The 13,847-nt window shown below is 37.2% G+C and overlaps 1 protein-coding gene across 1 annotated transcript in view; it reads right to left on the reverse strand.

Annotated features, from left to right (window-relative positions):
- Positions 1–377: 377 nt before the first annotated feature.
- The window catches only part of DNAI4 (dynein axonemal intermediate chain 4), a 90,052-nt gene continuing 76,582 nt past the window's right edge, over positions 378–13,847 (reverse strand). Inside the window, exons 11-17 of the mRNA XM_046645242.1 lie at positions 12,588–12,739; positions 10,676–10,833; positions 10,259–10,380; positions 6,359–6,457; positions 5,493–5,719; positions 3,358–3,514; positions 378–596 (exon numbers count right to left, since the gene is read on the reverse strand). Coding sequence (XP_046501198.1) covers positions 546–596; positions 3,358–3,514; positions 5,493–5,719; positions 6,359–6,457; positions 10,259–10,380; positions 10,676–10,833; positions 12,588–12,739 — 966 coding nt within the window. The 3' untranslated portion in view covers positions 378–545. The remainder of the gene's footprint in view (positions 597–3,357; positions 3,515–5,492; positions 5,720–6,358; positions 6,458–10,258; positions 10,381–10,675; positions 10,834–12,587; positions 12,740–13,847) is intronic.

The raw sequence follows: 13,847 nt of genomic DNA on the forward strand, positions 1-13,847 counted from the left end.
CTTCAGCTCTCAGAGCTCAGAGGATAAGCTTCTGATTCCAAGTTGGGTATGAGGACCCAACATTCTCGTAATACTAACACATGTAGGATTTATAAACCCTGGAAAACAGAGCTTGGAAGGCAGAAGATTTAAAAGCCTATGAAAGTTTGTTTTAATAATGATTTTGGCTTAAGTAAATCTAATAATTTCAAAGCTTTGCTTCTAAAGGAATAATTATTTTCTAACCTATTTGGACATTTTGTAAGTACATATATATGTACTTATATGTTGTTGGAACATGACTTTTAAGAAATAGAGTAGGAAAAGATATTCCTACTCTATTCTAAGAAAATCCCAACAAAGCTCTTACAATTAGATTAGATCACAAACTAATCACATATCTCTGAAGTAAAAGTTTATTAACTTTATATTAAATTTAAATGGAAGTTATATATCAAATATTGTTTTCTAAAATAAAAACCCCAGCTTACTGCAAATTGGACTATGAATGTTAAACACTGTTCCTTTTTCTTTAAACAACAACAAAAGATATGGGTAATGATGAATTATCCTGGTTGGTGTGGTTTGGGTCCAAGCAAAGTATCTATTATGTCTCCCTGCAAAGAAAAAGCCACACAATTACAATGCAATAAAATACAAATTAAGAGTGACAGTAGTCTTTAAAACTCCATCTAAAAGCTATAAGTTAGTGATACACATATAAAGGGCATCCAATAAGATTGTAAAAAGGAAACAAACCAAGGTGAGTTTAAATAGCAACAGTTACTTCCTAGCATAAACCTGCTCTTTCCTATGAAAGAGTCTCTTAGTGAAGTTTCATAAACAATTTTATAAGGATTCAGCAAAGGGACAATGTTGACAGCTCCTGTTTAGCCTTAATGCCTAAAGCTCAGTTTTCTTATCTGTAAAATAACTTAATCTTAATGCTGTCTTAAGCCCTTTCCTGATCTGTAGGACTTGATTTAGACAGAGTAGAATGGCTGACCTTCTGTGTGGATTTTGTATCTCGTTATTAAATGAAGCGCAAGATGAAAGGGGTAAAATGATCATGTGTAAGAAGATGAAACCAAAGATGTGAGGTGAGTTTTTTTTTTTTTTTAAAGATTTTATTTTTTTCCTTTTTCTCCCCAAAGCCCCCTGTACATAGTTGTATATTCTTCGCTGTGGGTCCTTCTAGCTGTGGCATGCGGGACGCTGCCTCAGCGTGGTCCGACGAGCAGTGCCATGTCCGCGCCCAGGATTCGAACCAACGAAACACTGGGCCGCCTGCAGCGGAGCGCGCGAACTTAACCACTCGGCCACGGGGCCAGCCCCGTGAGGTGAGTTTTTAAGAAAGATACAGTGAAAAGATGGAAATTGGAAGCAGAAGACTGGAGTTTTCTCTGTCACACAGTAAAGGTGATCTTGAAAAAATCACTGACATCTGGGAATCTTAGTTTCCCTGAATGTCTAATGGAAAGAGTAACATCCACCTCTAACGATTGTTTGAAGAATTGAATGAGCTGACGTATGTGACAGTGGGTTATAAACTCTGAAGAGTGAGAAACACCTTGGGCAACATTGTGGAAGTCAGCTCCTGTCTTTCAGCCTCTGTGATACCCTCTCTGGCACTTCCCCATCCTTCAAGCCCTGATATACCAAATCATGTTGCCACCTTGCTTCTCAAAACCATCTCTCTAGAGTGCAGTCTCTTACTAGGGCAATTGTAACAGATCACTACTGTATTTGTTCACTGTTGTATTCTGAGGGCCTAAAACAGACCCTGTCATATAGCGCATACTAGTAAATATTTGTTGAATGAATGGTCTATTGTTTCTGCTTTCAGTGTCTCTCAGCATTAATTTATTACATGTATTACAGATTTATGTTTCTAAAACCCCATTTTGAAGACTTCACTTATCTTTTTATTTATCCTCTAATTTGAAAAAAAAAGTAAACACCTAAAGCACAGAGAAAAGGATGGCAAACAGTTGTATACTGAAACATAAGAGTAGAAATAGCATCCAGCAGTGATTCTCTACAGGCTGCCGCCAGAAGGGGAGTTGCTTTGTGCGATGCCCCACTGAAACTGGCTTCTGCCAAGTGCTAAAACTATAATTATGTTGAGTGCAAGAGTTAGACCCCAGCAACCGGCCCTCATCGTGCCAGGAGAGGAGCTGGTACTCAACAAACAATAAATGCCAAAGCGGTGGTAAATCCTGTCAACAGCTAGCTACATCACAAAGTTGTCAGTGCAAGGCTTGAGCCCCAGGCCCCTGTTCATGTCAGGCATCGGGCTGACGTTACTCCTAACAACAAACCCTGAGTTGGTAGGACAGGGCTGGAGCCAGTGTTCTGCCATGTCATATCACAATAATATTCTGGTCCTTGATCACTTCAGGGAGGGGCCAGAGATTCAGAAATCATGTCACTTAAACCTCCACAGTCTAAAGACCAAAGTCCTTCTGCTGTGCAAGGCCACAGAGGGTGATGGGCAATGCGGAAACGAGGGGGTGTCATGTTCCTAAAACGGCTGTTGAGCATTTCTTCATGGGTTATTTGCCAAATTACCCTTAAAATAGCAATTTAAACATAAGAAACAGAAAAAATTGAAAAGCTATCTTAAAAATAATAAGCATCTATGATACTGATTTTCTTGTTAAAGTTTTACGACAGAGCTTTGATATTTGAAGATCAGAGTAAGGGAATAGGATCACGCTAAACCAACAGAAACAAATGCCTATTTCAGGAACACTGGAAAATATCTAAGAATATTATTATTTCCTACAAAAGTCTTTGAGTATTTGCAGGAAACTTCTTCAGCTATATTCAACAGCTGTTAAGTTCCATATACTAGGCACAATTTTAAGTTCTCCCATATAACATTTATGATTATTATACTCAACAACATTATTATTCTCATTTTACAGATAAAGAACGTGAGGCTCATGGCCGGCCCAGTGGCACAGTGGTTAAGTGTGCACATTCCGTTTTGGTGGCCCGGGGTTCGCCAGTTCATATCCTGGGTGTGGAACTATGCATCGCTTGTCAAGCCATTCTGTGGTAGGCGTCCCATGTATAAAGTAGAGGAAGATGGGCACAGACGTTAGCTCAGGGCCAGTCTTCCTCAGCAAAAAGAGGAGGACTGGCAGCAGATGTTAGCTCGGGGCTAATCTTCCTCCAAAAAAAAAAAAAATTTGAAGCTCAAAGAAAATAAGATTAGTAGGTACCACACCCAGGAGGTGGCAACTCTGGGAACTTATGTTCTTTCTACTGCACCACACTTAAAGTAGTGAAGAAATCTAAATCCCTTGCATGACACAAAATTACAACTGAATAAAATCATAAAACGACATAAAATTTTGCCTGTTGTCTTACCCGACCAGAATCCAAAGCAGTAGGCATATTTCTTAGTTCATACACAGCAACCTGCCCATCACTGTCTCCCACTAGAAGGCAATCTGTTTGTTTGGCAAATAGAACAGTTGTGAACTTGATTCCAGGATTAGCAACATTCACAATCAGAGGGTCCAAACTGTAACGAAATATTTTATTTGTAAATTCAGTTGTTGTTAATATGTTCTTTTTATATACAGACTACGAAAAATCTGAGATATTTTTTGTGATTTCATGTAACAAAAAAAACCCCAAAACCTTCGTTTCCAAAATCAAAATAAGTGCTTATCACTCCTTCGTTGATCAAAATTTTCATTTCTTCAATGAATTAATCTCAACTAGATAAATTAAAGCAATTAATTAAAGCAATTCACAATTAAGACGTGAACTCCTAAGTTTCAACTCCTCTGATGGTTAAGTCTGTGTATTAACTTGTGGAGGATATGGTACCCAGCTATCTGGTCAAACACCAGTCTATGTGTTGCTGTAAAGGTATTTTTTTAAGATGTGATTAACACTTAAATCAGTAGAATCTGAATAAAGCAGATTACCCTCCGTAATGTGGGTAGGTCTCATCCAATTTGTTGAAGGCCTTGAGAGAAAAGACTGAGTTCCCTGACGTGGAATAGAATAGGGCCTCCAGATCGCCTTCCGACTTGAGACTGCAACACGGACCCTGAAGGAAAGCTGAGCTCGCCAGCCTGCCCTGCAGACTTGGGACTCGCCAGACCCCACAGTCACGTGAGAAAATTCCTTAAAATAAATCTCTTTCTATCTCTTAATTGGTTCTGTTTCTCTGGAGAATTCTGACTAGTACAACTCCTAAGTAATAAATGTCTTTTAACAGAAGGATGTTTTGATCCAAATGAATCTCTAGAATGTAAAAAACTATTTTGAACAAGAACTTTTCCTACTCGTGGTCATCCGAAGCAATCTACCGATGCCCTTAAAAAAACAACAGTAGCGGTGACTTGCATACTTCTTCTGAAGAAATGTCCTGAGAGCCCACAGTTTTACCAGAAAAATTAAAATCACAAGTGGGATCATTTAAGTAGCCTCTTCATATGTTAGTTACCTCATACTCAAAAATAAATTGCTTTGTGACGTAATTCTTAATTTTTGGTTCAAACTGTTTTCTAGAACAAGCCATGACAAAATTTTAACTTACTAAATTATTAAATTCTAGGAAAAAATTTTGCCATTAAGAATAAATCCACTGGGGTTGGCCCCGTGGCTGAGTGGTTAAGCTCCGCTTCGGCGGCCCAGGGTTTTGCTGGTTCGGGTCCCGGGCGCAGACATGGCACTGCTCGTCAGGCCATGATGAGGCGGCGTCCCACACAGCACAACCAGAGGCACTCACAACTAGAATATACAACTATATACTGGGGGCTTGGGGAGAAGGAAAAAAAAAGAAGATTGGCAACAACTGTTGTTAGCTGAGGTGCCAATCTTTAAAAAAGAAAAGAAGAAATCCATCAAATTTTACCTCATTTATTTTAAACAAGAAGGTATTTCCCTACTTCTGCTAATAACTAGCATAAAGATCTACCATATTTTCCAGTTGAAGAAGTAGAATCATTAAACACTTTACTTCAGCATTGTATAAACTTCCATATTAAAAAGGACAGATGGGTCTGGATGACACTCTAAGAACTTTGGTGTAATATCTTAAATCAAAAATTTTAACTAAATGCGTGCCCCTTGAAATATGTCTTGAAACGAGGTAAGAGAATAAATAAATACTGTAAAAAGTAATTATTTTGTTCCTTTTCTTATCATATTGTAGAAAATCTTTAGTTAAGGACAGTTAGCTGCCCCTCCACACTCTTCTACAGACCAGGCAATGAGAGAGAATTCAAGGGAGTTACGACATCCCACACCAGCTTGGGAAAGTTTGAGGAGACCAGTGAGGTAACCTATTTTCATTCGAATATTTTTAAAACCATATATGGTATAAGTTAACATTAATATAGCATCCTGGCATATGAATAAAGGGCTCTCACAGTATAAACTATTACTTCTTTTAAAGTAACTACAGTTCTCTCTAACCCATGTCAAAACTATCAAGTTGAACTGCTTCTAGTAGAAATATCCCCAAGAAAATTATTAACACTTACGTGCTGATGTAGAGGTCCCAAATCTCCACTCTGCTCTCGTTTGCAGCTGCAAATATATAGGATGATTTCGGAGACCAGGCAACATCATAAACAACATAAGTAGTTGGATAAAAACTCAAAAATGGCTTGAGAGTCTCCTGTTGCCATATAGCAACACCCCAGTCTGCAGAGCAGCTTAAGAACACGTCATGACAAAACGGGTTCCATGCTATTCTATACACTGGACCCTGGAATTGGAAAAATAAATTAAAATACATCGGCAAATAGTACTTAACATCTTATAAACTTGACTAACGAATTAAAAATGCTAAGATTTCTAGAAGACTTACGCACCATGTATGATTGTGTGGGTATTATTTTAGCCGAAAATAAGTTCATAAATTGAATCTTCCCTAAATTATGCCATATAGGAACATAAGAATATAGTTGCTACAATACTCACTAAATATTATACATATTATACTCATTTACTTTAAAAAATATAAGGAGTATTAAGAAAAAAACAGAAATGAGGAGAAAATGAAGAAAACTTAGACGGAACAATCATAAAAGATATCGAGAATAGGTATACGCCAGAGATAACTTTACTTTGGGGTCGGCATGTTATTGTAACCAAATTCTTTTAGAAACAAATAAAAATTGTGATTTCTGTAACTTGCAAGAAGAAATCAAGGATAACAAGAAGCCAAATAAAATGGCCCACACACTACTGGTGGTTTATATACAAGAAAGCACTTAATTCAACTTAGTATTTTTAACTCTGAAGTGGTAAATTTATTACATGTTAAAAATACTTTGCATGATGGTACTACTTTTTCAGAAATATTACAAGATAAGATTTCCATACCTACTATAATTAAACTAACCTTATGTCCTCTGTAGGTATCCAGGTATTGTTCGTTATACGAACAAGAACATTTGTGAATATGACCTTCTTCAGTGCCAGCCAAATAAATATTTGTGTCCTATAACACAAAAAATAAAAATGCATATATTAGGGGCCGGCTCTGTGGCCGAGTGGTTAAGTTCACGCACTCCGCTGCAGGGGCCCAGGGTTCGGATTCTGGACGCAGACATGGCACCGCTTGTCAGGCCACGTTGAGGTGGCGTCCCACATCCTACAACTAGAAGGACCTGCAACTATGATATACAGCTGTGTACAGGGAGAGTTTGGGGAGATAAAGCAGAAAAAAAAAAAAAGATTGGCAACAGTTGTTAGCCCAGGTGACAATCTTAAAAAAAAAATGCATATATTAATAAATGTGCTAAATAGATTAGAGCATTCCACGTCTGTTAAAATCAATTCAAGAACCAAAACTAGAAATATTATCTTGAAGATAGCTGTCTGCGGTCTTTTCCTTTCTATCACGATTTGACAGTAATTAAACTACCTGAAGGGCTACTGTGCAAATAAATTACAGATTTGTTCTTTACTGGAATAGAGGGTAGAACTTAGTGTCCTGTCTAGAAATTACATGGACAAACATTGGCTTAAAAAGAGGAAGAAACTTGCTAGCATTTAGAACTACCTGACAATGCAACTGACAGTCCAGGGAAACGTAAGTGTTCTTTCATCAGAACAAAGAGAAGACGGATGAGTTAACATAGCTATTGATGTATATAGTGCTGAAGAAACGATTCTTCGTTGGAATGAGAGATTGAACTGGACGGGGTCTCAGACATCTTTAACTTTAAATGTATGTACTAAATAGGGATTTTAAATGTATTTCCCGTGGTGAAGTGATAGTCAAAAAGTCTGAAGTCAGTGCTCTGTGCCCTGGCTCTGTAGAGTCAGCACCACCCGGGAGAGTCTTAGAGCTGGGAGGCTCAGGCCCTACCCCAGACCTGCTGGACCGGAATCTCCGTTTGAACAAGATTCCCAGTTAATTTACATGTACATTAAAACTTGAGACACACTGCTCTAGTGTATACCAGAACTTAAGAACACAACTACTAGATCATGGGGTATATGCAGTTTTCAATTACACCATGGAGTACGATTTTTTCATGAAGCACTATTACAATTTACATTCGGCAGTAAAAAAAAAAAATCCCTTTGACTCACATTCTCTTCAACAGTTGGTTCCATCAGAAACCTTAAATTTTTCCATTCTATTAGGGGTAAAATTATAACTAATGGTTTTAAGTCCCATTTATGTGAATATTAACAAGGTTGAGCGCATTTTTATTTTTATTGGCCTTTTGTGTTTCCCCTTCTGTTCATGCCTCTTGACTATTTTACTAGTAATCTGTCTTTACATGTTCATTTGTGTAAAGTTATTTATATACTCTATTACATATGCTTTGTCTATTACATATGTTGCAGATATTTTCTCCCAGTGTATGGCTTATCTTTTTACTTTCTTTGGTGTCTTTTGGTAAACAGAATTTTATGTAGCTGGTATTATAATTTTTTTATATAGTTAGCATTTTTTTGTGCTTTATTTAAGAAATTTTTCCTACTTTGAGGTCATGGAGATATTCTCCTACCTATTCTTCTAAAAGTTTTTTTGTATATGACAGAGTAAGGATCTAATTTCATTTTTTTATATGGATAATGATGATCCCAACACCATTTATGAGCAGGTTACCTTTCTCTAGAGATCTTCAAGGTCACTGTCTAAAGTTGGGTTCCTCAGTATATAAACTCTGAGACTCTGAGATTTTCAAGCAAGACGTTTATTGGGGAGTTCTCTCAGGAACAAGCTCTTTGAGAGAAACAAGAATGGACAGAGATTTAAGCTGAACTATGATGCAGTTGCAACAGAGGGCTCAGCCCATCCTGCAAGAAGCTCTGAAGGTGAGCTAGCCCTTCAAAGTCCTGCCTCCAGGCAAGGAGGCCAGACGTGTTACATACACCTAAAAGACATTACAAGAAAAGAAACCTATAGACCAATACTCCTTACAAAGATGCAAAAATTCTAAATAAAATTTTCGTATGTCAAATCCAACAGTATATTAAAAGGGTGAATCACGATAAAGTGGTGTTTATTCCAGGAACAAACATTAAGAAATCAATCAATGTAATTCACCACATTAACAAACTTAAAAAGAAAAACTATATAATCATCTCAATAGATGTAGAAAAAGTATTTGACAAAAACCCAACATCCATTCCTGATAAAAATTCTCAACAAATAATAATGTAATGAGACCACCTCAACCTGATTAATTGCAGCTACAAAAAACCTCAGCTTACATCATACTTAATAGTAAAAGACTGAATGCTTTCTCAGGAAAAGATCAGGAACAAGATAGGGATGTCTATTTTCACCACTTTTATTCATTGTGCTGGAGGTTCTAATCAGCACAATTAGTCAAGAAAAAGAAATAAAATGTAACCAGATTAGAGAGGAAGAAGGAAAACTCTTTACTTAGAGATTACATTATCTTGAATTTCTTATACCAAGCACATTTCTAGGATACCAGACTAGGGTTTCTCAACCCAGCACTACTGATATTTTGGGCCAGCTAATTCTTTGTCTAGGGGGAGAGGGAGGGTGGTGGTTGTCTTGTGCATTGTAGGAGGTTTAGCAGCATCCCTGGCCTCTGCCCACTACATGCCAACAGCACCCCTTCACATGTTGCACCTCCTACAGCTGCAACAATCAAATATATCTTAAGACTTTGTGAAACATCCCCTGGTGGGAAAATACTCATACCCTGCCTGTCCACATTAAGAAACACTGTTCCTGGGGCTGGCCTGGTGGCGCAGCAGTTAAGTGTGCACGTTCTGCTTTGGTGGCCCCGGGTTCGCCAGTTCAGATCCCGGGTGCAGACATGGCACCACCTGGCAAAGCCATGCTGTGGTAGGCATCCCACATATAAAGTAGAGGAAGATGGGCACAGATGTTAGCACAGGGCCAGTCTTCCTCAGCAAAAAGAGGAGGATTGGCAGCAGATTTTAGCTCAGGGCTAATCTTCCTCAAAAGAAAAAAAGAAAGAAAGAAACATTGTTCCAGAGTCAAGGTGAAAATTGCATTACAGGAATCTGAGAATGAAGGCAGTCAGAACATGACTGTAGCAGTAAAAATGAAACATAATAACAGCCTGAACTACATCAGCAGGAGTAAGCCCTGCCTGGAATGAGTGGGACGGTAAGACCTAAATATCATTTGGATGATAGGGTAGAACAGAGCAGGAGCTCAAGTTCTGGCTTGTGTGATTAGGTGGATGACGGTGTCACTAAAGAGATGACCATATTACATATTATATATAACAGGAAACATATAGGATATATTTTCTTAGAAGCCTGTGACAGTGGCTGAATTTTCTGTTTCCAAAGAACCTCCAGATGAAAAGAACTAGGAAAAGCAGAACTTCTTTAACCGTGCCTTTATTTGATTCTGGTCTTGAGAGGCATGAACTTAAGCGGCTTTCCTGATCCCAGAATCATGAGTCAGCACTCACCCTGAAATACAGGGGACTGGATCCTGGACCTGGTTTCTGTCAGGGTGACATAGCAGCAGAGCACCCGGGAAGGGCAAGGAGGGGCACTCAAGTCAAGCATGCAGCTGTAAAGAGAATCTTTCCACAGTTCCTCAGAAATATAGACCTTTCCTCTAGAAAGCAGATAAAGCCACGGTACACCACTGGAATGTGCCATTCCACCTTGGGTTGGCAGCTGTATCTGTCCTTCTTTTTCTTGTTACTTAAGGCACAATATTTATTAACATGCTAACCTTTTGTCTGCTTTATATCTGAAAATACTTCAATTATTGGAAGTTGCTATATGCAATAGTAAATAACGGATTGAAATAATTTACCTTGGGGTGAAAAGCAAAGCACATTCCAGGAGCCTGTCGAGATATCAAAGCTTCACCTTTCTTTTCTTTTTCCCCTCCTTTTTTGTTGCTGCTAGCAGCAGTTCGCTTCAAACGCATCAAATCTTTATTTAAAGAAAAATTACATATCTTATTTACCACAGGAAAAAGTATTATAGTATAATGTGTGCCCCTTCTGCAAACAAGATTATGATTTCTGGATCTTTTGCATGTGATTAGGTTAAAATTAGCAAATACCAGAACTAGATGCTTAGAAAAACAACGACTGAGCCCAGCTTTTTTTCTTACTTAGCCATACTAAAATTTGTCACCGCTTACACATAGTTCACTAGGAATTTTTAATTCAGCACATAACAAAAGGAAGATAATTTGATATATATAGAGAGAGATTTTTTTTACCATGACAGTCCAGTCCTTTCCGGATAACCCATTTGGAGATTCTTCCATCCGCTGATATAGAAACTAGTATTTCTCTTTTGTCGTCACCTGTTGTGCCTCGATCTTGCTCTATCCACTGTAGCTGCCATACAGGTCCCAAATGCTTCTGAGGGGATTCACTAAATAAGGGAAAAGCACTAAATATAAAAGCAGTATGATAATTTTTTTAAAGACGGAGTATAAGTGACAAGGACAGTATCCTAGAGCACCATGACCTACTTATAGAATGATGCTTTTATTGTTCAAAACTGGACTTTTCTTTAAATAGTTTGAAAAACATGAAAAAAATAATCACTTTGCCACCTAATAGGCCCTGCTGTTTTTCTCATTTCTTACAAAAGGAAAATTCCCCTGCCTTTAATTCCATTAGCTGTCATAACAGAAATACAAGAGCAAATGTTTTCTTTCTTTCGAGAATCTACTTCTCTTACACTGTTCACTTACTTTTTCCTAGTTAAGTTGTGTAAATTTAGTTTATTTAGACACATTGAGTATAAGTATCTTCAACTCTATAAGGATTTTTCCCCTTAGCTTCAATGAAAAAGTTGTTTAAGCCTTGTTCAAGTAAACAATTAACTCACCCTTCCTCCTATATTTCAGGACTGCCCACTGGCTTGATTCTCTCTGTGGCTGAGATTTAATTTTTTTTGAAGAATTAAACCCCCTCTCAGATTACTGACATTTCCTGTCAGACTAATCGGTTGCTCTGTCGTGGTACTGACTCCCTTGATTATTTTATGCAAACCTCCAAAGCAATAGTTCTGAATCTCCTAAAGTCATAGATATCTTTGATTATTTGGTAAAAGTTACGGAACTTTTTCCTGGAAACAAGCACAAAAGCCCACGCTTGAAAACTATACAAATAATTTCAAAGCTAAGCTTAAGAACCCCTGCTTCAATGCCTATTTCCAGTTCTAGCTAAGTTTGTTCAAACACTAATATAAATATACCACCTCATTTTTCTCCAGTGGTATCTTGTCTATTACCAAAAAAAATCTAACATATTCAATATCTTTCACCTTTAACTTTTTTATTTCTCAGTATGACTCATTCATTTATTCATTCTTAATCAAACACTTACTGTAATCCTGTTACATGTCTGATATGATGTAATATACTGAGACACAAAGGTAAGTAAGACTTAATTTTTGACCTCAAGGAGCTTACAGCTTCCTCAGGAAGATAAATATGCAAACGATTTATATACAGCATGATAAGTGCTATGATAAAGGTTGTTGTAGGATGCACAAAAGAAAGGGATGGGAAGGTTTCCTGGAGGAGGTAGGAAATAAAGGGCAAAAACTCTAAGTTATAAGACGAATAAGTTCTCGAGATCTAATGTACAGCATGGTGATTATAGCTAATTACTGTATTGTATACTTGAAATTTGCTAAGAAAGTAGATCTTAAGTATTCTCACTACCAAAAAAAAAAAGGTAACTATGTGAGGTGATGGGTGTGTTAACTGATTTGATTGTGGTAATCATTTCACAGTGTATACATATATTAAATCATCACATTGTACATCTGTAAACAATCACATTGTATAATCTTAATATATACAATTTTTATTCATCGATTATAGCTCAATAAAGCTGGGGAAAAATTTTAAAATTTTTTTTAAAAAAGAAGAAGCATAAACTGTGAAGACAAAGGAAGTTTGTTGGTGAGGTATGCAGAGATGAAGGAGATATTAGGACAGAGCATTTCAGCTGGAGAGATGACATGAGGAATTATTAAATGTTTGAAAAATAATGGTATCACACTCAATAACAACATAAAAATTCATTCAAAGCTAAATAACATTAGACTAAATTTGTACTTCTCCCTAAAAAAGTACATCTTATATCTTGATCTGATTCTGGGGTTCTCACCTGCTATCCAGAACTGGAACGTTGCTGTTGCTCTGCACATTATAAATTGCAATGGTGCCATTGTGATAGCCAACTGCTAAAAGGTTGGGTGATCCAATTGAAAAATCCACAGCAGTGACTCCATATGGACTCTGATAAATACGTTCTGGCCACTGAACAAAAACATAATTAAATTACATGTTAAACTTGGCTTTCTAGACCACAGAAAGGAAGGGTATGGCGGTGGCTGAAGACTAGTCTGGTGGCGGTAGGGACGTGAGAAGAGTTCATCCACATTCCGTTAGGCCTCTCTCGCTAACTTCCAGTATAGAGGAGAACAAAACCTCGATTAGTCACTTCCTTTACTTTGACGGATCATCAGAGCTCAAGAGTTTTAAAAACTACAGCATGGGCTTCTACAGTAATTATCACATTTTGGTAATCTTTCAACAGGATTTGTGTGATCATCGTAAGTCTACCTTCTTAAAGAAACAAACGATAGGCTCCAAATAAATTGTCCAGCATTTAGTCCTGCCTTCCAGTGTCTGTTTCAGATGCTTGGATTATCTAGTCATTTTAAACAATGGATGGAAAAAGCTCTGAAACTCTCTGAGCTGCTCTTTTCTCCAACTCTGTCAAGAGTTTTATTGTTTTGCTTTGTTTTGTTTTAACGTCTAACCTAAATCTTTTCTTGTTTCTAACAACCTATGTGGAAAAGAAGACAAGGATGACATAGGATGATGGATCCTATATCAATCCTTCCACATGTTTAAAATTGCTTATTCCTTTCTTTTATGCTTATAAACCCAGCTTCCTATAGACTGAGGCTATTTATAAAAACTATAATCATTTTTATATGCTCTTCTCATCCTTTTCCAGTTTTCCACTTCACATTTCAGTTGTGAATTAAAACTAAATGTAGGCTGTAAAGTAGCAGATTGACTAGGGCTGTTTAGCAAAAAACATGACTGATTCTTACTCCTTCTCTTTGAAAAACTCATGGCAGTAAGATGGTCATATTAACCTATTAACCTATTTTATATCTTTTAAGGATAGTAGAAATCTATCTTACAATGTGATAAGGAGTTATTCATATATTAAGAAACAAGCCAGTATTTAATGAAACGCAATTTTCAAAGGATTTTCATTTGCGAATTCATTCTTCTTTATAATTAGCAGTGGTAACAATAATGGTTCAGCTCTGGATCATCAGATCTAACAGCACATAGTAGATGCTCAATAAACATTTATTGCGTGAATGTGTAAATGCATTTACTTTAT

Source organism: Equus quagga, chromosome 18 (genome assembly GCF_021613505.1).
Source record: "Equus quagga isolate Etosha38 chromosome 18, UCLA_HA_Equagga_1.0, whole genome shotgun sequence".
In the NCBI taxonomy this organism is placed as follows: domain Eukaryota; kingdom Metazoa; phylum Chordata; class Mammalia; order Perissodactyla; family Equidae; genus Equus; species Equus quagga.